At 38.1% G+C, this 25111-nt stretch overlaps 1 protein-coding gene across 2 annotated transcripts in view; it reads left to right on the top strand.

Annotated features, from left to right (window-relative positions):
• Positions 1–4124: 4124 nt before the first annotated feature.
• The window catches only part of FARSB (phenylalanyl-tRNA synthetase subunit beta), a 79762-nt gene continuing 58775 nt past the window's right edge, over positions 4125–25111 (top strand). Inside the window, exons 1-7 of one of the 2 annotated variants that reach the window (XM_044670785.1) lie at positions 4131–4188; positions 8024–8079; positions 12522–12676; positions 14301–14373; positions 14944–15059; positions 19575–19725; positions 22336–22444. In XM_044670785.1, coding sequence (XP_044526720.1) covers positions 4131–4188; positions 8024–8079; positions 12522–12676; positions 14301–14373; positions 14944–15059; positions 19575–19725; positions 22336–22444 — 718 coding nt within the window. Of the gene's footprint in view, positions 4189–8023; positions 8080–12521; positions 12677–14300; positions 14374–14943; positions 15060–19574; positions 19726–22335; positions 22445–25111 lie in introns of both variants that reach the window. The other variant, XM_044670786.1, reaches the window with a different exon arrangement.

The following is a 25111-nucleotide window of genomic DNA, read 5'->3' as shown; positions in this document are numbered from 1 at the left end:
AAAATCGCCAGGGCCTGATGGATTCACAAGTGAATTCTATCAGACATTCAAAGAGCAACTAATCCCAATACTATACAAATTATTTGATATGATAAGCAAAGAAGGAGTCCTACCAAATTCCTTTTATGACACAAATATGGTACTGATTCCAAAGCCAGGCAGATCAAAAACAGAGAAAGAAAACTATAGACCAATCTCCCTAATGAACATAGATGCAAAAATCTTAAATAGAATACTAGTAAAGAGACTCCAGCAAGTAATTAAGAAGATCATCCACCATGATCAGGTGGGATTTATACCAGGAATGCAAGGTTGGTTCAACATTAGGAAAATCATCCACATAATTGACCATATCAACAGTCTAACAAACAAAAATCACATGATCATCTCAATAGATGCTGAAAAAGCCTTTGACAAAATACAGCATCCATTCCTATTGAAAACACTGAAAAGTATAGGAATAGAAGGACCTTTCCTAAAAATAATAAACAGTATATACCTAAAACCATCAACAAACATCATATGCAATGGGGATAAATTAGAAGCCTTCCCAATAAGATCAGGAGTGAAACAGGGATGCCCATTATCACCTCTATTATTCAACATAGTACTAGAGACCTAAAGAGCTAGAAGGACCCAGAGACTTAAAGACCTAAAGAGCCCAAAGATCCAAGACCAAAAGACCCAAAAGACCCCTTCCAAGTGGCTGTCAGGGTTATTTATACTGCCAGGCCAACCAACGTTTGCCCCTGGCTCACGGCACCCAGGAACATTCCATAGCTTTCAACTGCCTTCCCTGTCATTAAAGGTGGCATCCATCATTTCCCAGGATATGAATATAACAAGACCCACAAGAATTATCCCTTTGCCATCCCATTTTCATCCTGTTATCCTGTGATTTTTTTCATTTTCTTTCATATCACTGGAAAATAAGAACTTAAATAATTTCTGAATTTATGTTTTCAGATTGTTTAAGTTATTATTACTTGGAAGACAGTATAGAATCTCTTAGTTCTTCATTTTGTAAGAATTTAAATTTAGGTTTTTATGCTAATATGAAAGTTATAAAGTAATATTGTGGTTGCTGATTTAAAAATATTACAGCTTAAGTCAAAATAGCTTTTAGCAGCTTTAGTTACAAAGAGGTGGAAAGAGTGAAAGTGGAAAAATGTAGTTAAAGAGACAGATTCTAATAAGCCTACCAGTCCTTCTCCTGAGAGGCTCAGCCCCAGCAAGGCTTCCCCAAGACTCTGTCTCCATGTGGATTTCCTGGTAATCCTTAGCCAGAAGTCCTGGTGGTGTGTTCAGCCAGGGTTCCATCAACACAGCCTCCTCCAAAGCCAAAGCAGGACTCTCAGGAACCAATCTTTCCAAAAGCCAGGAAAGGAAGGCCAGCTACTCACCCAACAAGCCAACTTTGCAGGATCCAGAGAAAAAGTCTCCTCCTCCACTCCTGCTCACCATCACAGAGTGAATGACTGAATCCTCAAGCTGGCCTTTTTAAAGCAGCTTCTCCATGTCACTTCCTGTCACTCCCCGACTTTATGGGAACCAATTGAAGTCTTTCAATTTGTCTAGTACTGTGGGGGTGGGGCAATGACCTTTGGAGGTGTGAGCTAACTCTAGTAAGTGACTTGTGAACTCTCTTACTTAGTGTCAAGTAGGGGTGCTTTAAGTTCTTGATTTGAAGGGAAGTTAATCCTATTTTCACAATTGTAAATTCATTCTTCCTCTGATCTCAAATCATAGATATAGTGCAGTACTTTTAGAGTTAGTGCAGGAAGGCAAATTATGTCAAAAAGCCAACCTGAGTTAAAATCTGACCTTAGATTTACTAGCAGAGAGACCCTCAGTAAATGATGTAATATCTTCCTGTTTCAATTCCTCATCTACCAAATTAGGGGATAATAATAATAGCATACACCTTCCAGAGTTGCAAGAATAAAATGAGGTAATATTTGTAAAGCACTTCACAAACTTTAAAGTACCACAAAAAGCAAGTTTTTATTATTGTTGTCATTATTATCTGCCAGTCACTGTGCTAAGGACTAGGGATACAAAGAAAAGCAAAACATAAAACAAACAAAAAAATCAATTCCTTATCTTGAGCATCTCACTATCTAATGAGGGAAAGGAATTTAGAAATGCCACTTACCTCTTTCTCAACTCTATCTGAACACAGAAGTGTTACAGTAAAAATGGCACAATTTGTTGACTTAGTCTTCTCAGTTCAGATTTTGTCTGTCACTTACTAAATGACTTGGACAAAAACTTCTTCATGGTCCTTGTGGGGAGTTTCCTCATCTCCTCTGTAAAGTGATGAGATTGGATTATATTTTCTCTCAAGTCCTTTTTACTACCTCCCAAAATTCCATAATTCTAAGACAATGTAGCATGATTTAGTGCCAAAATGAGAATGATGATTATAAGTGCTTGAGGGGTTCAGAGTAAAGGAAAAATAAAACAGTCTTGAGTAGTCAGTGAAGAAGTGAGACTTAAGCTGAAACTCAAATGATCTATGGATTTAGAATAGGCAGAGAAATGTATTTCAAATGGGGGAAATAACATCATTAAGTGACTAAACAAAGTTGCTCACGATATAGTTAGAAAACTGGAGACCCAGGACATGTGGAGTGGATATTTTATGCTAAAGTGTTGTGAGGGAATAAGGCTGAAAAAATTTTGGACATTGATGAGAAGAGGGCATAAAGGTCAGAAAGTCCAGAAACCTTGCTGAGAGATTTTTTTTTTAAAATGGGAATAAGGAAGGAACAATTTTCACTGTTTTCTTCATCTTATTCGGTTATAAAAACAAATCACATGTTAAAGTATAAAGTGCTTTCTGGACAACAGATCTACAAATTAGGTGGTTATATTATTATGATTCTATTATTGTTGTTGTCATCTACAGCCAACAAAATATAAGCTCTTTGAGAGCAGAGTTTTTTTCTTCTTTTAATTTCATAAACTTTAATTTTCACAGATCAGTGGAGTCAGGAATTTGTTGTAGTTCAGTCATTTTAGTCATGTCGGACGCTTTGTGGTCTCATCTGGGTTTTTCTTGGCAAAGATAAAGGAATGGTTTGCCATTTCCTTTTCCAGGAATCAGGAATATCTGAGTTCAAATTCTGTTTCTGATACTCACTATTTGTCTGACACTGGGGACATCATTTATGTCTTTAGGCAACTGTCTTGGAAGCATGTACTAAGGGGTAGATGGGTTGTAATCTGTAAATGGAAGGATTAAAAATCAAAGATAATTTGTGAACCTCCTTTACTGTTTGAAAGTAGGGATTGTTTTCCGTCTTTGCACTTATCTCCAGTGCCTAGCACAATGTCTGGCACATTAAGTGTTTCCTAAATGTGTATTAGTTGACTTATTGATGAATTAATGTTTGTTGAACTGGAATCCTGTTTGATGGATTTGTGGTTGATTCATAGAACCAGGTCTAGTGCCCTGTCCATGGTAACCGACCGTCCTTGGGCATGACTTTTGATACGGACAATATGTCACTGGGTATTGACAGCCCTTATTCCTAGTAGGCAGCACAACTTTCTCTCTCCCTGAGCTTGTTCTACCAACTTTACTCCAAATACCTTTTCTCCCCTTTCCTTCATTACTGTATTATATCATTTGGATACTATCTCCTGTCCATTTTAGCCTGGCCCACCAGCTCCGCGCCCCGGCTCTTCTGGTCCCGCCCACTTTGTCCCTTTCTCTTCTTTCTCATCCTTTGCCCCGCCCATCCACTTTGTCCCGCCTCTTCGGATTCTCCACCTCCCCAGGGCTCCGCCCCTATCCGGTTTCTGGTCTTTTACTCCAGGCTGATGAAATCGATCAGCAATACGGGCTATCTAGGACACTGCCTGTTTCGCAGCATCTCTGGACCTTGCCTCTTCTTCCTTCCGGCCTCCCCTCTTAGATTCTTTGCCCCAGATATCTAGGTTTACTAATACCGTAAGCCATTGTTCACAGAGAGCTTGGAGGAACAAAACGGAGCGAGAGGAAAGAGAATGAATCAGGAGTTATTGCGGACGATCCCATTCTGAGGAGTGGGGTCTTTGCTTCCAGGACCTCGGAACCAGTCCGGTGGAACCTAGCGCGCAGGCGCAGTGTTTCAGAAGGAGCCATGCCTACTGTCAGTGTGAAGCGGGATTTGCTTTTCCGAGCCCTGGGCCGGACCTACAGTAAGTGCGGCCCTGAACCTGGTCCACCCTGCGACATGATGGGCAGTAGTGTTATGGCAGCAGCCGGGGTGGCCTCGCCGGGGGGGTGGTGGTGGGGGAGACTTCCTCAGCCTATGTCCCCTGCTAAGGTTGGGGGAGGAATGATCAAGGTCTTGACCGGGCGGGGGCTGGATGCGAGGGGAGAGCGTGGGGGTCAAGTCACTTTCCTTACACCCCCCTTCCCATTTTCCTAAGGTTTCTTGGGAAGACCGAATTGGGGGGTGGGGCAGCTTGGTGACTAGTGGATAGAGAGCCTGGCCTGAAAACAAGAAATCCTGGGTTCAGATTTAGTCTCAGACGCGTCCTAGCTTTGCGACCCAGGACAAGTCACTTAACCCCAATTGCTGAGCGCTTACTGCTCTTCTACCTTGGAACCAATAGGCCGTATTGGTTTAACAGAAGGTAAGGGGTTTTTTTTTTTTTTGTTTGTTTTTTAAAGACAGTGATCTCTAAGAATGTTCTTTCACGTGTGCATGCATGTGTGTGTTTTGAGGGAGGGATGGATGGATATCCACATCCCTTTATTCTCCCCTTATTTTCTGGTCATACATGCCCCAGAAAAGTCTTCTTGAAATGCCAGATGGGAACCTGCTGCAGATTGCTGTCTGTTATTTTCCCCCCATTCCCTTTTGGGTTATATGTAGCTATAATTCTTTTGTGATTATGCATTTCCGTAATTCACTGCCATTTAGCATAATCTGGAGAATATACTCAAAAATCTTCATGGAGAGAATATTACTTATAGCATTGTTGGGAATATATTGACATTTAAAAAGTTGACTTTTGTAATAGGGCAGTTTAGAATCCTTGAAAAACCCTTTCAGCCTCCCTAATATGTGTCAGTCTGATGATCCAGGACTGAGCTCACTATCTTTCTGTAGTTTTGTGTTTTTTTTTTAAACCCCATACCTTATATCTTGGAATCAATATTGTGTATGGGTTCCAAGGCAAAAATATAAGGGCTATGCAGTAGGGGTTAAGTGATTTGCCCAGGGTCACACAGCTAGAAAGTGTCTGAGACCAGATTTGAATCCAATACCTCTTGTCTTTAGGCCTGGTTCTCAATTCACTAAGCCATTTAAGCTGTCTCCTTTCTATAGTTCTTGATGAATTCTTTTGATGGGTTACCCATTCTCTTGTGCGTTATAATTTATTTTTCATCTGCTTTGGGTTTTGTTGGCAGGAAGATGTAGTAGAAATAACCCTGGATTTGGAATCAAGAGGGACTTAGGTTTCAGTACTGATGCTGACATTTCCTACTTGTGTGATCTTGTGAATTTCAGGTTTATTTTTAAACCCATACCTTCTGCCATAGAATCTAAATTAAGTATGGTTTCCCAGGCAGAAGAGTAGTAAGAGCTAAGCAATTGGGATTAAGTGACTTGCCCAGGGGTCACCCAGCTAGAAAGTGGCTGAGGCTAGATTTGAACCCAGGACCTCCACCTCCAGGCCTCCACTGAGACACCTTGCTGTTCTCCACCTCCTTTTTTTGGTTTCAAAGCTTAATGCAATCAATGCACTGTCATCTGTACATTGGAGTGTTTGGAGAGAGTCACCTGCATATCCATTGTTGGTTGTTTTGGAACTATTGCCAGACATCTTCCAAAAGAAATGATGAATATTTTTGTTTAATAAATATTTTCCCTTAGAATCACTTGCTTGAAACTCCTCTCTTGACTCCAGTACTCAGTGAATTGTTGGACAATAGGCTTGGAGTTGTTAAGATTTTAATAATAATTGCTATAATTATAGCATTTTAAGGTCCTCAGAGTATTTTAAAAATATTGTCCAATTTTATCCTCAGAACAGCTCTCTGAGGAGGGGGCAGTACCCTATGATTGTTCCCATTTTCCAGATGAGGAAACTGAAACAAATAGATTAAGTGACTTGCTCAGGGTCACACAGGTAATTAAGTACCTGAGAGCAAATTTGAACCCAAAGCCTTCCTGACTCCAAGCCCAGTATCCTATCACTACCTATTGTTTGTAATAGATATCATGTCTGAAAGTCTTTGAGCTTACATTTTGTTTCCCTGGTAAATACTTTCTTAAAGTCACTGAGCATAGCCATGTTTTCTGTTTTTGTCATAACTTATTTACTTTTTCACATCCTATAGAGGATATTGGTTTTCCTCATAGCTTTCTGTTTATGCTTATTGTGATACTATGGTGAGATGACTATACATGTTTCTTATTGATTCTGGGCAAATGATACATCAACTCCATTATTTTTCTGAGGAAAATTCCTAAAATTTCTCTTCAGTTAGCTGTTAACATGTTGGTTTTAGACAGCAAATATATCATTTAAAAATATTTTTATCAGTATTTTATTTTTACATTACTTTCATTTGTCAACTAACTAGCCTATTAGGGGTATAAAGATACCATCTACCTCTTATTTTTATAACACATTTCAAAATGTAACTTTTCTCCTCCACCTCCACAAAGTAGTGAACCATCCCATGTAATAAGGAATTTAAAAAAAAAAGAAAAAACAATTCAACAAAGTCAACCAGCATATAAACTGTGTCCAACAAGATGTATATTAAGTATTCCATATGCTTCACTGAATTACATATATGTATCATTTCTTTGAGTATAATAATATTCTATTCCATTCATGTAAATGTGTTCTCTTTTTCCAGTCCCATACTTAGATCATTTCCAGGTGGGTAGGGCCTTTTAGGACTTATACAGCACTGGCATATCTTTGGAGAACCCAAACTCATCTCTGCAACATCTGCACACTGAATGAGGTATCAGAGTAGGAAGGTAGAGGAAAACCAAGTCTACTTATTCACTGAGGACTGAAGAGCAGATACTTAACCAGTCAATCCTGAATGTTTCATAAGAGCCTACCTTCAGTATTCCAAGTGTTGGGATACAAGTATTAGAGGGAGAAAAGAAAATATTGATCTATCTCAGGCACTGTGCTAAGTGCTGGGGATACAGAAACAGATCTTGCTCTCAAAGAACTTACATTTTATTAGGAAGACAATATATAAAGCAGTGCTTGAGAGTGGAGGGCTAGGGATGAAGGGTTAGATATGTTGAAGAGAAAGCAGGAAAGTAGCATTTGGGCCCTGGCAGGATAAGGCTAACACTCACCTCTGGGTGAGAGAGATAGGAGGCTCAGAGATAGTCTCAGGTTCAGGAAGAAGAGTTGCAAGAGTGGAGCCTTCCAGGAACTCACATTTTTAAGGAAATTAAGATAAATATAGGATATGTGCAAAATGCAAAGCTTACTGAGGGCATCACAAAAAGCCTCTTGAAGAGATGGCACTTACTTGACCTTGAAGGGTTCCAAGAGGAAGTAAGGACAAGGGACCTCATTCTGGGTTTAAGGAATAGCTTCAGTGTGGGATATGAGAGACAGAAGGGTGAAATTAGTCATGGTGGGAGTAACATCTTTCCTTTGAATATAAGTATGCAGGTCTGATCACAACACCAAAATCCAGGATATAAGTAACATGCCAAAGAGCAAAACAAAGAAAAATGTAGTTCAAGAAAGCTTGTCTGAGCTTTAATAATTGACTGTCATATACTAGCTAATTGAACCCCCACTGTAACTGGGTTTTTTCCTAGGTGAATATAAAATTCTTATTGCAAGAAAACCCATGTCTTTAACTGATATTGAAGTGGATTAATCAGCCTGCTAAATAGTTCCTATGGGAAGCTTTTAGTTTTTAAAATCATGATATTTATTTTCTTAGGTTCAAGTCAATGAAAACATCCATTGATATTTTAGTTGGTTTTAATTTGGCCAAAATTTGATCAATAATTTTTTTCCCTTTTAGCTGATGAAGAATTTGATGAACTGTGCTTCGAATTTGGTCTGGAGCTTGATGAAATTGTATGTATTAGGAATGTTTTTATCTTCTTTTGTCTCTAAAAAAATAATAAAACATTTACTTTTAGAGGGTATAATGTACCTCATCTTGTGTTTAGATTATAGATTTACCATTTTGACCCATTCAGATGATATATGTGTTTTAAGTGATGTATCTTAATAGTTTTTGGTTCCTCTTTGCTATTATTATTATTTTTTAAACCCTTAACTTCTGTGTATTGGCTCCTTGGTAGAAGAGTGGTAAGGGTGGTCAGTGGGGGTCAAGTGTCTTGCCCAGGGTCACACAGCTGGGAAGTGTCTGAGGCTGGATTTGTCTTTGCTATTATTTTAGTTAAGAGAACTTGAGTCTTAAATACTGCAATCCAATAGTCTCCTTAGAAAATGATTGTAAAGCTCTGGAGATATAATTTACAAACATTCTTAATTTTTTTTGAAGCTACAACAATTATAATAATAGTATGCCTGTAATGTTATCAACATATTATTGGGGCTGGACTGGGAGATACCTGGTTCACCTCCCACCAGACACTCTCTCTGATCTTGGGCAAGTCCCTTGATATCAGTGAGCCTCAGTTGCCTTCTCAATAAAATGGAAGTAATACCCATAGAAATTGTCTAATAGAGTTATGAGAATCAAATGAGAAAATAGAAAATAAGTGTTCTGCAAAATTAAAGTGTCATATAGATATTTGCTTAAAGTTTTCAAATTATTAAACAATTTCTTAATACTGAGATAGTCAAGTTAGAGTGTTTATTGAATGTTTATTAAATGCCAGTTCTGGGCTAAGTGCTGGAGATACAGAGAAAGGCAAAGACGCAGTCCTTACCTTCAAGGAGTTTATACCCTAATAGGGGAGATACCATATAAACAATTAGGCAGTGACAAGAGAGCCAGAGAGTGCATGGCAGGCCCCCTGAGAGGGAATAGCATTTGGGGGTGGTGTGGGGGGGGGGGAAGAGGAGACAGGCAAGGGTCTCTGGAGTAGTGGACTTGAACTCATTCTTGAAACCAGGAAAACTAAGAGGCAAAAGAGAGGTCCCTCATTTAGGGGGAACAGCCAGTGCACTAGTATGGGAGGGGAAATGGAACAGCTTGTTTGAAGGACCTACAAGTAAGCCAGCATTACAGGAATATGTAAGAAGAACAGAAAGGTAGCAAGAGGGCAGGTTATGAAGAGCTTTGAATGCTAAACAGAAGAGTTTTTTTTTTAATCTTTCTGGTAAGAAAGGTACTTACTGGTACTTACTGAGCTTGCCTGATCAGACCTGGACCATTGCATTGCAGCTTAAGAGAAACTGAATCAGAGTAGGGAGAGACTTGAGGCCAAATGACTAGTTAGGCGGTTGTTGTGATGGATGGGGCCAGTGAGAGAAGTGGGACCCTCTGCTCTCGAGGCTAGTATTTTTTGCCAGTTGGCACTAGTTAAGCATAGATTGCAAAACCTGTATTATTAGCCTAGCTAGGCATAAATGGCAAAATCTGTATTGCCAACCATTTAACATTTCTATATTATTAAGCATTTAAATTAATCTTGCATTGTTCTTTTCTATATTTACGAGTCTTATACTGTTGCATATTATTATTAATTACTTGTATTGTTCTATTTGTATTTATGTCAAGTATGCTGCTCTTATAACATACTGCACTCTCTTTATGTTTCATACTAAGGGAGATAGCAAGGCTTCTCCTCCACTGGTTTTCTGTCTGGACCACCCCAAAACACCCAGGGGTACACTATTCAATAAATATGCAAACCCCAAATTCATCCATTGGGCTACTGCACCAGACCTGCTTCCACCACTGGGGGTTACTTGTGTGTGTGTGTGTGTGGGGGGGTACTCCACCATGCCTGAGGCTATTTCATTACCCTAAACCTCTTCTTTAGGTCTGAAATGGTAAAATCATGGAAATAGAAATGGGTCTAACTGAAGTTGAAAGTTGGTTTGCAGACGCTAGCATGAGCACATGTTGGGAACTCTGAAGAGAGGATTCTGGAATGTAGGAGAGGAAGGAGGGAGAGTTTTGAAGGTTCAGTGGTCATCTCTCGCTTCCTGTCCTGAAGCCTGAGAGGAAGGAGCTGCTTCTCACTGCTGAGCCTGTCTAAACAAGCCTGTTGGTGAGAGGAGGGAAACCTTTTGAATTCCTTTGGGAGTACCTTGTCTCATAGAAGAAACATACTTAAAGAAGATCTTTATACTATCAACCCTGACTAAGAAGCGTTATCCAGAGTCCATTGTTGTGTGAGGGCTGAGGTATTCACCTCAGACCCTGTCCAGTCGGGGTGAACTCAGTCACCTTGAGTTCATCCTTATCCATCTTGGAAAAACTAAGAATAGCCATATAAACCAAAAAGGGAGGATTTTAGTGTCAGGTAGCATAGAGAGGGTTTGGGAATATTTAGCCAGAAGCAGAGAGTGTTTGGTAGCATCAAGATCATGAAGACTCTATCTCCTTTCTTCAGAGTTCCTAGCATGTGCTCATGCTAGCCTCTGCAAACCAGCTTTCAATTTCACTTAAACTCATTTCTATTTCAGGTCAGATAAATCTAATTTATCCCCATGTCTTAAAAGAGCACCCAATGGTGAATCTTTGGAGTAGATGCTCTTTGCCCCATACTCCTGGCAAGTGACTGTGCCCCTGCAAGGGCTCAGCAAAATTCTGACCCTAGAGCCTTGTCCCCCCTCCACTTAAGCTGACCCCTAAGAGAGGACCTTGGGAATTTAAGGGTTAAAGTGGATCTGTCTTATCTCAGGACCAAAGAGAGCTGAAGCACAAGCAATTTCCTTTAAGGGCCACCAAAATATGTTGTGGGAAAAACACTCCATTTAAGTGTGCCGAGGGGCCTCACTGAGAGAAAGGAAACCCCAAAACTCCATTCTTTTCCAGAGGTATGAAAGTCTTGTATTTGAAGAAGAGGTTTAAGGCAATGTAATAACCTTGGGGCTGATGGAATAGCCCTTTTGGGGCTGGTGGAGTCCTCCAAGGGGTGGATGGGGTTTGTATATTTATTGATAATGCACCCTTGAGCTTTGGGCTAGTCCAGACAGAAAACCCCAGGGGAGAAGAAGCTTCACTATCTCCCTGGAATATCCTTATCTCCATGTGAAATGCAGGGAGGTATAAGACCAGTATAACTGTCCTAAATAGAGAACAGAACAGTACAAATGATTAACAATAATAATATTCAACTGTAAAAGACTGACCTAAATACAGAATGGAGCAGTGCCAGTTTATTTTAACTGATTAATAATATACAACAATTAAATGCTTAGCAATACAGATTTGGCCATTTATGCCTAGATAGGCTAATAATGCAGGTTTTGCAATCTCTGCTTAACTAGTGCTAACTGGTAAAAAATCCAAGGAGGGATCCCACTTCTATCAGTGCCCATCTCTATTAGTTGCAGTAGTATGCTGGCTTCTTACAAAATTACTGAGAAAGGGATGATTTTTCATGATTTACCCATTCATTAAGCAAGCATTTATTCAGGGCCTACTATCTGGTAGGCCCTGGGATACAAAAACAAACATGAAACAGCCTTTGTTCTTTTCATGTAGCAAAATTACTGATGTTTTTAACTGTGTGTCTTTGAATACAAAAGAATTAGCTATTAAACTTCATTTAGGACTTTTTAAAAATTTGAATTCAAATGCCCATTTTTCCCAGAGTGCCCTTGATTTAAATCTTTTTCATTTATATACCTCAAAATCCCACCTCTACTTAGGTAATGTTTAAAACATCCTTTTATTCATTACTTGAGTAACTGTATTTTACTCCTAATTTCTTTATTTTTATTTTTCTCTTTTCTTAGCATATCAGGCGGATTCTGTCATGATTATAATAAACATTGGAGAGTAGAAACCATGAGTTGTGCATTGAAAAGGCACAACATAGTTTTGGCTTTTTTTGTCCAATTAGTGTTTTCTATACTTGGATTGCCTTCCTTCTTCCTCTATATCTGTTGAATCCCTCACCATCCTTTAAAGTCCAATTCAATATTACCTACTCCATAAAGCTACCTTGATTCACTCAATGTTATAGTCCCCCATAATACCTGGCATGGCATTTTGTTCACACCAATTTAATTTTTTTATGTACTATAATTGTCTCTGTAGGTATCTAGTATAGTTTACTATAGTGCAAACTCTATGAGGCAGAGAAATAATTTTTTACCTGTATTTTAGATTCCTGCAGTTCCTACCAAAACATCTGTGCACAACATGTTTGTGGAAGTTAATTTGTTGACTTGGAGAAGGGAGTGTGTATATGTTGATTTAGTTGGGAATAATATTTAACATTAGTACCATGAAATGTTTGCTGCTTTATTGAATAGAAATGGACATAATTCTTTTCCTGTGGGACTTAACATAATACTTTATAAAGAATTTTAGATTTATTCAGCCCCATTGTGATGAATGCAGTTTTTGTGTTGTATGCTTTTAGACTTCCGAAAAGGAGATTATAAGTAAAGAACAAGGAGGTGAAAAGGCAGAGGGAGCCTCTGATGTCATTCTCTACAAAATTGATGTCCCTGCTAACAGATATGATCTTCTTTGTCTGGAAGGATTGGTTCGAGGGCTTCAGGTTTTTAAAGAGAGGTATTGCAACATTTTTATTACTAAATGGCCTAAAATGTTCTGCCAACCTTGTTGGTAGATGCTGTGTTTCTTTGTCATTATTAGCTACTGTATTTATGCTCTAGGAAAATCAGGCGGAGATCTTAAAATTTTAGGTTTTTTGTATATTCAGAAGCTCTTGTTTGGTAGAATAGATACATATACATTCTCTCTTTGATAAAGGCTGGTCTGTTCATAAACTTTTGAAAATTTGCCCTACTGATACCATGTGTAAAATATCCTTTTGAATGATTATGATGAATAAAAATATAATTTAAGACCATAATTTTTCCTTGAAAGATACATGCAATTTACATGAAATAATCCAAATGAAACATTTCTTTCCAAGGAAAATATATTTATGTTGAATACATCGGGTAGAACACTATTTCTTGTAAAAACTTTTTTATTCCTTGCACATTTTTCATAATTTATATATATTTCATTTTTATTCATGATGTTTTCTCAGGCTGATCTCATCAGATCCCATGGATTAAATTATTATCTTTATGCAGTTAATGCCCATAGCTATATATTCAACCTAATCTCTCTCCTGAACTATAGTTTCCCATTGCTGGGGGCCTTTGAGGGCTGAGTAAATGTTTTAGAGTTTAACTGAATTGTGGGCATTTTGTTCCCCTAATTATCCTCCTAATTATTAAATTACCTTTAACAACTCTGGGCCTACTTCACAGACTGCCCTGGGCTGGGATTCCAGACTTCTCCACAGGTTTAGAATTTCAAGGGGTGCGTGGGTTTACTGGGCCTCTGTTTGCCTAGGCAGTGTCTCAGGGTCTGGATTTTGGCTTAGACTTAGGTTCTGAACCTGGGACAGCAGATTTGGGATAGGGTATGTGGCTTGCTCTTGGATTGCTCTTCATTCCTTGCTGCTAAAGTCTCCTGTTTCCTGTGCTTCCCAGTGACCCAGATGTTCTGTCTACCTTTTGGGTTTTTCTTTTCTAGAAAGCTGTTTCACTCTGTCTCCTTGTTGGTTCTCTCTCTGTATTTGTATTATGGCATTATTTTAATATTGGTTGGAGAGGATTCTTGTGGCAACTTGGAGCTTCTCTGCTTTACTCTGCCATTTTGGCTGTTGCTTATTAATAATAATAAAAAAAAAGAACCTGGGGATCTTTTATAGAATATTTAGATTATGTATATAGCCTAAATATATAAAACAATGTAACATAACATAACATACATACATCAAGTTTATGAATTAAGACAATAAATAAAAATGGTAAAATTACCATTTATGGAAATAGAAATGGAGCTTTGTTGGTGGGAAGCTACAAATGGTGATATATAGTATGTATTTATAAACTTTGTTTTTAATAGCATATGCACTCATGAGTAAATGAATGAATAAAAAGCCCTTATTAAGTAAATCTTTAGCCTTCATGACAACTGTCACCAATAACTTCATCCTTAAAGGTCAAATTTAGATTGTCTTTTAATTTATATTCACCTTTGTGATATTTACAATATTCATAGTCATATTTTATATATCTTCCAATTCCAAAGTACTTTAACTTAAAGTATGATCTATTTTTAGGTACTGGCATGTTTGGATCTCAATATATTAATTTGCATTTTTAAATTGTAGGATAAAAGCTCCAAGATACAAAAGGATAAAGCCAAGTAATGGACAGATCCAGAGATTGATCATCACAGAAGAGGTATCAAGTCTTGCTTCTTGTTTCTCGTTCATCAAATACTTTTCGTACGTGTTTGTTCTGCTAGGTTGAAAGAAGAAAGAAATAAGAACCTGACTTTCTTATCCTATCAAAAGCAGATGACTGTTAATCATTCAGTATAATTTATATGCTTAAATTTAACTTATTGCTGTACTCATGAAAAAAATGTAATGATGAGTCCTTAAAATTGACCTTAGAAATACAATATTCCAGAAAAAAAATTAAGGTACAACACTACAAACATGGGACCATACATAAAACTGAAAAGAACTGAAACATGAGTGTATTAAAAATCTTAATGTTGTTTTTCTAAAACCATCAACTATTGGCAAAATTGCTTTCTCTTTCTAGATCTTTAGTGAAGAAAATAGCTTTATTTTAATCTAGAAAAGTTTTATTTCAGTGTCATTTAGTGGACACTTAATCTTTGTTGGCTAGTTGCTTGATTTGATTGAAATGTGAATTATAAAGTTTAAGAAGAAAATCAGGCCTCTAATGGGAATTTTTACTGTAAAAATTTTGTGTTATCTCTTCTGATTTCATACGTTTCAGACTGCCCAAGTCCGTCCTTATGCTGTAGCAGCAGTTCTTCGAAACATCAAGTTTTCTAAAGCTCGCTATGATAGTTTCATTGAACTTCAGGAGAAATTACATCAGAATATCTGCAGGTTTGTTTTCAAAGGCAAACTTTAGAATAGATGGTAATGATTTGCTTTAAGGATTTGTGTTTTTCTGTCTTAGTTCTTGCTCCATAAATGCAAATCTCAATCCCTCCTTCCCTTTGAATTGTAGGGACTGAAAGGAATCCCCCATTTAGCGATCGGCCTTCTGCTAATGAACTTCTTCCAATTTAGATGATCGTTGGATTACATAAATCAAGGTGATTGCTAGACTCTGACATAGTAACTGTCCAGCTTTGTCAGATCTGCAAAAGCTCATTTGTACTTTGAAAAGCAGCTTATCTCCACACTTTAATGAGCATTTGATTGGAGGATGTGGCAATAACTAGGATTTCAGTTGTGTTGTATCCAGTAAATACAAATTCTTTTACCTATAGCAGGGGCAGGAAGAACTTAAGAACAGTGTCTTTGAACATTAGAGATTGTGATTTTAATATTTTATTATAAACTTTATTAACACCTGATACCTGGAATTTATATATGGTTATGTCATTTTAGGATTGAGTTACAGCAAAGGAAACTAAAAGAAACCTAAGTTAATCTGTCTTTTTATTTTATGAAAAATCACAGATCTCTATAAATTCAGTGTCTAACTATTTTCAATATTGTGCTCTCTGAGCCTCTTTCCAGGTGTGTTATCCATTTCTCTTCTTCCTACACCCTATAGTCTTTTCCAACTCAAATTCTATTCTTCCTCACACATGGCTCACATAGACAATGGAGGCCTGGAAACTTGTTTTTTTAATTTTTTATTTTTATTCAAAGACATTTTATTTTCCCAATTATATGTAATAACAATTTTCAACATGTTTTCTGAAATTATAAGATCCAAATTATCTCCCTCCCTTTCCTCCTCCCTCTCAGAGAAGGTAAGCAATTTGATCTGGGTTATTACATGTATTATCATGTAAAACATACTTCGATATTGATCATTGTAAGTGAATATTCATATAAAACCAAAATCCCAAAATAACTGTAAACAAATCAATGCGGAAGATTGTATGCTTTGATCTGCATCTGATTCCAACAGTTCCTTTTCTGAAAGGGGATAGGATTCTTTGTCATAAGTCCTTCAAAACTGGTCTGGAAACTTTTTTCTGAAAGATTTCACCTCCTGGGTAGTTTTAGGTATTTGAGGACCTGTTGCCCATATGGTTACTCTTCACCCTGGGTTTATTCTCTTTTAAGCTATTTAGTCTTCAGCAAAATATCTTTTGTTATCATCAAAGAAAAATAAAATTATATCTTTTGCGCAGAATATACTTTTGAAAGACCAAATGATAGTCAAACAGAGTCAATTCATATAAAAATAGACACTTTTTTAAAAATTTGCCAGAATGCTACTTAGGAAAAATAGTAAGACTTACTTTTAAAATATAAAAAGGAATATAACCTCTTACATATATACATACATATACTATTTTATTAAGGTTAATTGTTGGTGCAGTTCTGTTCTCTGATCATTTAATAATAGTAGTGATAACTACCATTTATATAACTCTTTTAGCTTTTGAAGAGAGCTTTATAAATTTTATCCTATTTTATCCTCACAGAAGCTCTGGGAGTTAGGGACTGTTATGATCTCCATGAAGCAAACTGAGGCAGGCACCAGTGAAATAACTTTCCCAGAGTCACATAGGTAGTAAGTATCTGAAACTGGAATTGAACTTAGATCTTTCTGAGTCCAGGCCCAGTGTGCTATCCACTGTACCACCTTGCCTTCCTAATTTATGAGGCATTCCTTGTGGAAATGTTTAAATAGTCCATCAAGAAGCATTAAGTGCATATTTATATTCTAGGCACTAGTATTCATGGACAAAAATGAAATAGTCTGTGTTCTCAGGGAACTTTTATTCATATAGATAATTCAGTTACACATATACATTTAACACATTTATATATATACACACATATTTACAGACATATACACATTTACTATATACATAGTATTTAAAATAAATAGGTACTAGCAGTTGAATCATTCAGATTTTTAACCAGTAATGTATATGAGGCCATTCTTCCAAAAATAAGTGTTTATTAACAGATGCATACGTCTGCCAACAAAGAATGGCTTTCTCACCAACCTTCTAGGAGAAGAGAAAGGAGCAAGGGAGCCCTGTCTCTTGCTTATGAAGGGAATTGTGTTCTCTTTCTCATGACTAATAGCTCAACCTTAGGGCTTCCCTTGCCACTCCCCATGGGTGGATCTTTCTTTTCTTTTCTTTTCTTTTCTTTTCTTTTCTTTTCTTTTCTTTTCCTTTTCTTTTCTTTTCTTTTCTTTTCTTTTCTTTTCTTTTCTTTTCTTTTCTTTTCTTTTCTTTTCTTTTCTTTTCTTTTCTTTTCTTTTCTTTTCTTTTCTTTTCTTTTCTTTTCTTTTCTTTTCTTTTCTTTTCTTTTCTTTTCTTTTCTTTTCTTTTCTTTTCTTTTCTTTTCTTTTCTTTTCTTTTCCTTCCTTCCTTATCTCTTTTTCTCTTTCTCTCTTTCTCTCTTTCTCTCTTTCTTTCTTTCTTCCAAAGCAGAAGAGTGGTAAGGGCTAGTCAATGGGGGTTAAGTCACCAGGGTCACCTAGCTAGGAAGTGCCTGAGGTCAGATTTGAACACAGGTCCTTCTGTCTCTCCTCCTGGTTCTCCATCTTCTGAGCCACCCAGCTGCCCCATGATTGGGTTTTTTGAGAGAGACCTCAACTCCTCCCCCTTACTTCATCCTAGGAAAGGCAGATCTCACAAAGTCCAGCATAAACTTTCCCCAGTGATGGGGCTTGCAAGCTCAGGGGCTAGAGCTTGCTGACTTCTGTGGTCTAAGAAAATCCTAGTTTACAGATCAATAAGGAGCAAAAGTGGCTTGCCTCTAGTGCACCAGCCTAGTGACGTGCCTTGAAGCCGACCAGAGGAGAGCAGGACCAGCAGAAAGCCTGCTACTGCTGCACTGAAGGGATCTGACCTGGATCATGACAAAGTGGAGGAAGCCAAGTGTGACAGCAAAGAAGAGAAGCTTAGAATAGAAACAGCTTAAGAATAGGAGTTAGAATCTTTTATTGTTTTGGGAATACTTGAAGGGATTAAGGGGAATAGTTTAGTTTAGTCTTAGAGTAAGTATAGAATTCTTTAGTTTAGTAACATAGGGATCTGGAAATGTTGCAAGGTGCAAATTTCCAAAAGACAAATGGGCATATTGTAATATAGGATTTTTAACCTTGCCATGTTGGCTTAGGGCAAACCTGTCAATTGCCCTGGATAAAATGTTGAAGGTGGCACGAGCCACAACTACCAGTGAACCAAGGGTATAAAAAGCCCTGGAGACCCAGGCTGGGTTCTTTTTTCCCCCCGACTTTGCCCTGATCACTCTTACCTCTTATCCCTCCTGGGCCCGGGTGGTGGGTATGTGGAATGTGGGTAGTTTAGGCCTTAGAGTAGTGTAAGGTTTTAAGACCTAATCTTCTAGAGCAACTCAATATATTTATCACCACTGCCAAGATTTAGTCCAAGAACAACTTTATTTGTCAACCAGTGACCGCATCACTCTGACCCAGGGCTGCCTGCCCTGAGTCAGCAAAGACCATCCCAACAGGATCTCTAGCAACCTAAGTCAGATAATCTTTCACCATCAGATCACAGTATTTCCTGACCCTCTTTCCTCTGCCTTGTTCCCTTTTGTTATCAATAAACACCTTAGCTTTGACTAGAGAATTTGTGGTTATTTGCCTACCATCCCAGGCCAAGGAGAACAGGTAACAGGAAGGGATTCGGAGCAGTTTGGGCTGGAACAAACTCCATTGCTGAGGGGCAGGAAGCTCTACATCCGCCTCCTGCCAGCCTGCCATTAACCAATAGGGAGCTGCTTCCTCAGCAGGAAAGGGGCCGGTTACCAGATACCTTAAAGGAGCCTGGGAGCTAGCAGCGAGGTTTCTCTGGTCACTCAGGTACCAGGGTTGGATCCTTGTTACAGTTACAGACAAATTACAAGTCCAGCCCTGATGCGGTTCACTCCCTCCTTACAACCAGCACCATCCTCCTGCTAGCCTTATTACCAACTCAAGGCCCCCCTGACCCACTTCTTAATTACACCTGGTGTTGGGATGGTCCCTGGGCTTAATAAATGCTCATTCACTGCCCGAATGACTGGCCAGGAGAGGATACCACACTCATGTACCTGGAAATGGGCAGTTAGAATGTATTGTGTTTTAACAGTGCACGTTAGAAGCAGTGGTGGGAAACAAAAGGACCATAGTTACCCCTGAAATAGGAACGAACCTGTGTAGTTTGGCCTGGGAGCCGACCCTGGATTTGTGTCTTTACATTTGGAAGCCGTGAGCTGTGAGGCCTGGGGCTTATCCTAGTGCGTGAGAAGTGTCAGATTATTTTAGCAGGATTGCCCTTTTCCCATTCCCTGTTCTGTTTCTAGCTTCAGAACACCCTTCCAGGAACTGTAATTTCATGAGAAAAATAACTACAGTAACTGGTGTTAGTGCCATATCTAATCATCTGGTTTGATTGTAATTTTTAGGAAAAGGGCCTTGGTGGCGATTGGGACTCATGATCTGGACACTATTTCAGGGCCATTTACTTATACCGCTAGGACTCCTTCAGATATTAAATTCAAGGCACTAAATCAGAAGAAGGAGCACACAGCTTGTGAACTGATGGATTTATACAAGGTGAGTGGCATCTTCCTGACTACTGGTGACTCAGGAAAGTGGCCTTCAAGAGAAGGAACGAAGGGGCAGCTGGAGCCACCTCTCTAGTGCCTGGGAATAGACACTTAGTATTGATTCTAAGTAAGAAGGAAAGAGTAAAAAACAAAAGATAAATAATGAAATAAAATGTTTTGCTTCCTTTAAAAAAAACTTTACTACTTAATTTTGTTTTTGACACAACAGATTTTGTCAAGGAGTTGATGCTATGGAAGTGTTAGACCTGGAGTCAGGAAAATCTGAGTTCAACTCCAGCTCAGAGAGATGCTTAATACTTATGTGACTCTGGGCAAGTCCCTTTTTGTCTCAGTTTCCTCAGCTGTAAAATAGAGATTCTAATAGCACCTGCCGCCCATCATTGTTGAGAGAACCAAATGAGATATTTGTAAAGTACTTAACATACACTAAATGAATGCTTGTGTCTTTCTTTCCTTTCCAACTGACACTAACACCAAATATGTTCCCTGAAGAAGTTAGTTCATTGATTGTTGTTGTTTTTTTTTTTTAACCCTTGTACTTCGGTGTATTGTCTCATAGGTGGAAGATTGGTAAGGGTGGGCAATGGGGGTCAAGTGACTTGCCCAGGGTCACACAGCTGGGAAGTGGCTGAGGTCACATTTGAACCTAGGACCTCCTGTCTCTAGGCCTGACTCTAACTCCACTGAGCTACCCAGCTGCCCGGTTCATTGATTGTTAAGAAGGAGATGAGGAACTTTAATGTGATCCTAATATGGACTGTTGTATTTGACCAGAGTTTTGTTGTTACCTTTCCATGTTGACTTTATAATTATTGTCTTTATCATTCTCTTTGTATCATTTCCTTTGTGTCTGTTTAATCATGTTTCTTGGAATTCTTCATATTTGTAATTCCCTGTAATTATATACCATGTATGTTGTTTGGTCATTTTTTTAGTCATGTCTGACTGTGACCCCATTTGGGATTTTCTATTGGCAAAGATACTGGAGTGGTTTGCCATTTCCTTTTCCAGATGAAGAAATTGAGGCAAACAGAGTTCAGTGGCTTACCCAGGGTCACATAGCTAATAAGCGTCTGAGGCCAGATTTGAAATCAAAGCTTCCTGACTCCAGGCCCAACAATCTATCCACTGTACCACCTAGCCGCCTGTACTGTGTATACTGGATACTATAATTTGTTAAGCCATTCCCCATGTTTTTTCCAGTTTTGATTTTCACAAATAATGCTACTAACATTTATGTATATTTGAGGCCTTTCTTGCTATCATTAGCTTCCTTGGCATATAATCAATCAGTCAATCAACATGCATTTTTTAAGTGTTTACTATGTGCCAGATACTATGCTAAGAGTATGCCAGTGGTGGAATTTTTTTTAGGCTATTCTGCATTTTTTTTCCAGAATGATTGAACCAATTCATGTTTCTACCATGAGTGGACAAATGTTCCTTTATTTGTACAACTTCTACAATAATAAGTTTTCCCCTATTTTAACATCTTTGCTAGTCTGATAGGTTGGAGGTCCTACCTCAAGGTTGTTTTAATTTTTATTTATTTTCTTCTTAGTTATTTTGAACATTTATCAATTATTGACTGTATTTATTTTCCCTCTAAAATGATCAGTCCAGGATTCTTAAGTAAACGATCATGAAAAGATAACATTTGACATACATTATGCTAAGCTTTTGTTTTCTTAGACATCTGATTTCTTCCCAATGCCAATCAATGCAATTCATTTCCTCCTCTGTCACTTAGTTGTCTGTGACATTGAATGACTTGCCCCAGGTCACAAAGCCAGTATGTGTCAGAAGTAGGACTTGAACCCATACCTTTCAGTCTCTTAGGCTAGCCTCTATCCACCATGTCACATTGTTTCTCACTGTTCCATTTGCTGTGAAAAAAAGGGTGGTTGTGAGCTTTAAGTTGTTCAGTTTCACAAATGAAAAAATCATCCTATGGACTGTCAAGACACCTCTCTCTAGCAGTGGACATAATAATTTGAAAAATGCTTAGTGATATAAAAAAGTTTATCTGCTACTTCTCTTAGTGTTAATTGTAGCTGGTCAGCACAGTTGGTTTAAAACAGTGGGCAAATGAAACTAAAGTCTCAAGTTAAATTCTAGTTTTGATCATTTAGCATCATTCTATTTTACAGCTGTAGAACCTGGAGTCAGGAGCTTGAGTCTAGATTTGGCTGTACCAGGAAGTAGCTCTCTGACTTTCAACAAAGTACCTCATCTCTCTGGGCTTGTCCCTCATCTGCAAAAATGAGAGAGGTGATCTGTTTCCCTTCCATCTGAGAACTATGTTGAAAATTCACCTTTGAATTATGAAGAAGATCAGGAAAAAAAAGCGTTGCTGAATTAATTAATGCAATCTATTTTCCCTTCTGGGAAAGCATTTTCTAAACCTCCTGATAGAGGATCTGTGGAAAAGGAATATAACACATTTAGTTTAAGTTAAATAAATAAAAATTGGGATTTTCTGTAATTTATGGGTTTTATAATTGCTTTTCTTAGATTCACAAATAGCTAGACTTGTGAACTTCTTATAGTGAGGTAAATTATGGGCAAATCACATTATGTCATTTTATTTCTTCAGACTGACAACCACCTGAAACATTTCTTGCACATTATTGAAAATAAACCCCTATACCCAGTTATCTATGATAGTAACGGTGTGGTCCTTTCAATGCCTCCAATCATCAATGGTAAGTTTATTTTGCTGCTTTTCCTTTCCATCCAAACTTCTCATCAGTATTAGTTGAACATCCTCAACCTCCCCATTCCATTTTCAGTAGAATATTCTAGTCACTTGGTTCTCTGTTGGCTCAAAGATAGCTTTTGGTATTCCTGATGTTAGCCTTTATTTTCTTTCTTTAAGGCAATCAGACAGTATTTTTCCTCTCCAGTTCTGAGATTTGATTATGAAATTATGGTTTGCTGTCATGAAAGGTGCTGCTTGGCGGTAATGGGTTTAAAAATATTATTCAGAGCCTAGCCAGGCCATTTCAGCTTGTGGAAAATAGAGCTGTAATTAAGGTGGATATCACTGAAGTGATCAGAAATTGTTATGGTGCTTAAGTTATCAGAGAGTGTGTCATATTTGTTTTTATCTCTTCCCCTGGTCTTTCCCTTTATTCTGAAGATTCTTCATTTGTTATTATTTCCTAGAAAGCCCAAATTCACTCTTACTTGACAAAATAAATTACATTTGAGTCCGCTAATTCTGAAGATTTGTAAAATGATATAACGAATTCTTCTTTATCCTCCCCAATGGAGGTGAGCATTAATCCTGAAAATCCCTTATCAAAGTGTATTACACTTGCCTAGTCCTAGGGATTAATGTGAACACTAATGACACTACCAGAAAGAATCTAAACAATATTGCTGGTGCTTAGTTATGAACTCTTGGACAAGAAACTCAAGAAAGGGGAACAGGTTGTATTTTCCTCACTGATGCCCAGGGAAGGCAAGGAATACAGAGGAGAAAAATTTATTTGCAAACAGAACAGCTGCCTAAGAAAGTGGTGTCTGAGAAGAGGGTTTGTATTTTTGAGATGGTAGCTTAAAATAGAAAGATGGCAGATTTGTGGCCAGAAATGGACCTAATAGAGGATGGTGAGACTATTTGCAAAGCTAATCAAAAGGACTTTAAACTAAAAAATAAAGGGCAGAAAGAAGACTGCTGATGTGTATCTCCCAAGTGAAATACTATAAAGAACTGTAGTGAAAGAAGCAAGAGAAGCAATTGGGATAACCAGAAATTTACAATTAAAAAAATCCAAGAAAGGAATCGGTAGTCAAAACCCATCATGGCTCCAAATGTCTATACACAAATACCTCAGATTTGGGATAGATTTAGGCAGCAAAGAAAAAAAGAACTTGAGGCCCTAATGCAGTGAGACAAAGTTGGCCTCTTTGGGATCACTAGACTTTGTGAAAGGAAGGCCATTGGATCATGGGTCTAGAGGGCTAATACTGTAGTCAAAAATAGGGAAGCATAGCATGTGGAGAATATTAGGGTGAAGGTGAGTGAAGAAGAAACAAGTTATATTATTGATACAGAAATAAGAAATTTGAGAAAAAAATCATAAACCTGGCACAGAAATATGATATAGTGGTGGTGAAAGACTTCAGTAATCCAGATAGCAACTAGAACACTTTTCTCTGCCAAAAGCAGGTCAGCTGATAACTCCTTGACTGGCCTTAGAGGTGGTCTCATCTTTCAAAAGATAGAGAAACCACATGGGGAGGTTCCATTTTGGATCTGATTCTCACCAGAATTTATGTAGTGCTTTCAGGTTTGCAAAGTGCTTCATAAATATTAATTACAACAACTCTGGGAGGTAGGTCCTATTTATTATTATCCTCATTTTACAGATGAGTAAATAGATTAAGTGACTTGGACAGGAATGAACCAGTAATAAGTGGCTGAGGTCAGATTTGAACTCAGATCTTCCTGATTTCCAGGTCTAGTACTATATCTATTGTGTAATGGGAATGCCAGGGAGAAATGACCAGTGTTTCCTAGAGTTTGTGATGGAGAAAGTGTCATTTGGTCATAATCTTACATTCACCTGAGATAGTGGGGAAACAGTTTTTTTAAAAGTTAGGAGCAGATAGATAGAATCCTGTGGGCTAAAATGCTATAGAGGAAATAATCTTGTGAACAATGATAAATATTCAAGAATGAAATTCTGAAGATTCAAAAGGAAACAGTTTCAGGGAGGACGAAAAATGAGCTTGTCTAAAGAGATCAAGATGTACACATAGAAAATTCAATCATCTTTGATTTTATTTTATTTTATTTTTTTTTTCATTTAACATTTATTAATAATCATTTTTAACATGGTTACATGATTCATGCTCCTATTTTCCCCTTCACCCCCCGCACTCCCCCCACCCATGGCTGACGCACTTTTCCACTGGTTTTGTCATGTGTCCTTAATCAAGACCAATTTCCCAATTGTTGGTGGTTGCATTGGTGTGGTAGTTTCGAGTCCACATCCCCAATCATGTCCGCCCCGACCCATGCGTTCAAGCAGTTGCTTTTCTTATATGTTTCCTCTCCTGTAGTCCTTCCTCTGAATGTGGGTAGCGTTCTTTACCATAAATCCCTCAGAATTGTCCTGGGTCATTGTATTGCTGCTGGTACAGAGGTCCATTACATTCAATTTTACCACAGTATATCAGTCTCTGTGTACAATGTTCTTTTGGCTCTGCTCCTTTCGCTCTGCATCAGTTCCCGGAGGTCTCTCCAGTTCGCCTGGAACTCCTCCAGTTTATTATTCCTTTTAGCACAATAGTATTCCATCACCCGCATATACCACAGTTTGTTCAGCCATTCCCCAATTGAAGGACATACCCTCCTTTTC

Source organism: Gracilinanus agilis, chromosome 3 (assembly GCF_016433145.1).
Source record: "Gracilinanus agilis isolate LMUSP501 chromosome 3, AgileGrace, whole genome shotgun sequence".
Taxonomy (NCBI): Eukaryota; Metazoa; Chordata; class Mammalia; order Didelphimorphia; family Didelphidae; genus Gracilinanus; species Gracilinanus agilis.
Note: the sequence above shows the minus strand (reverse complement) of the source record. Positions and strands in the feature narration are given on the sequence as shown.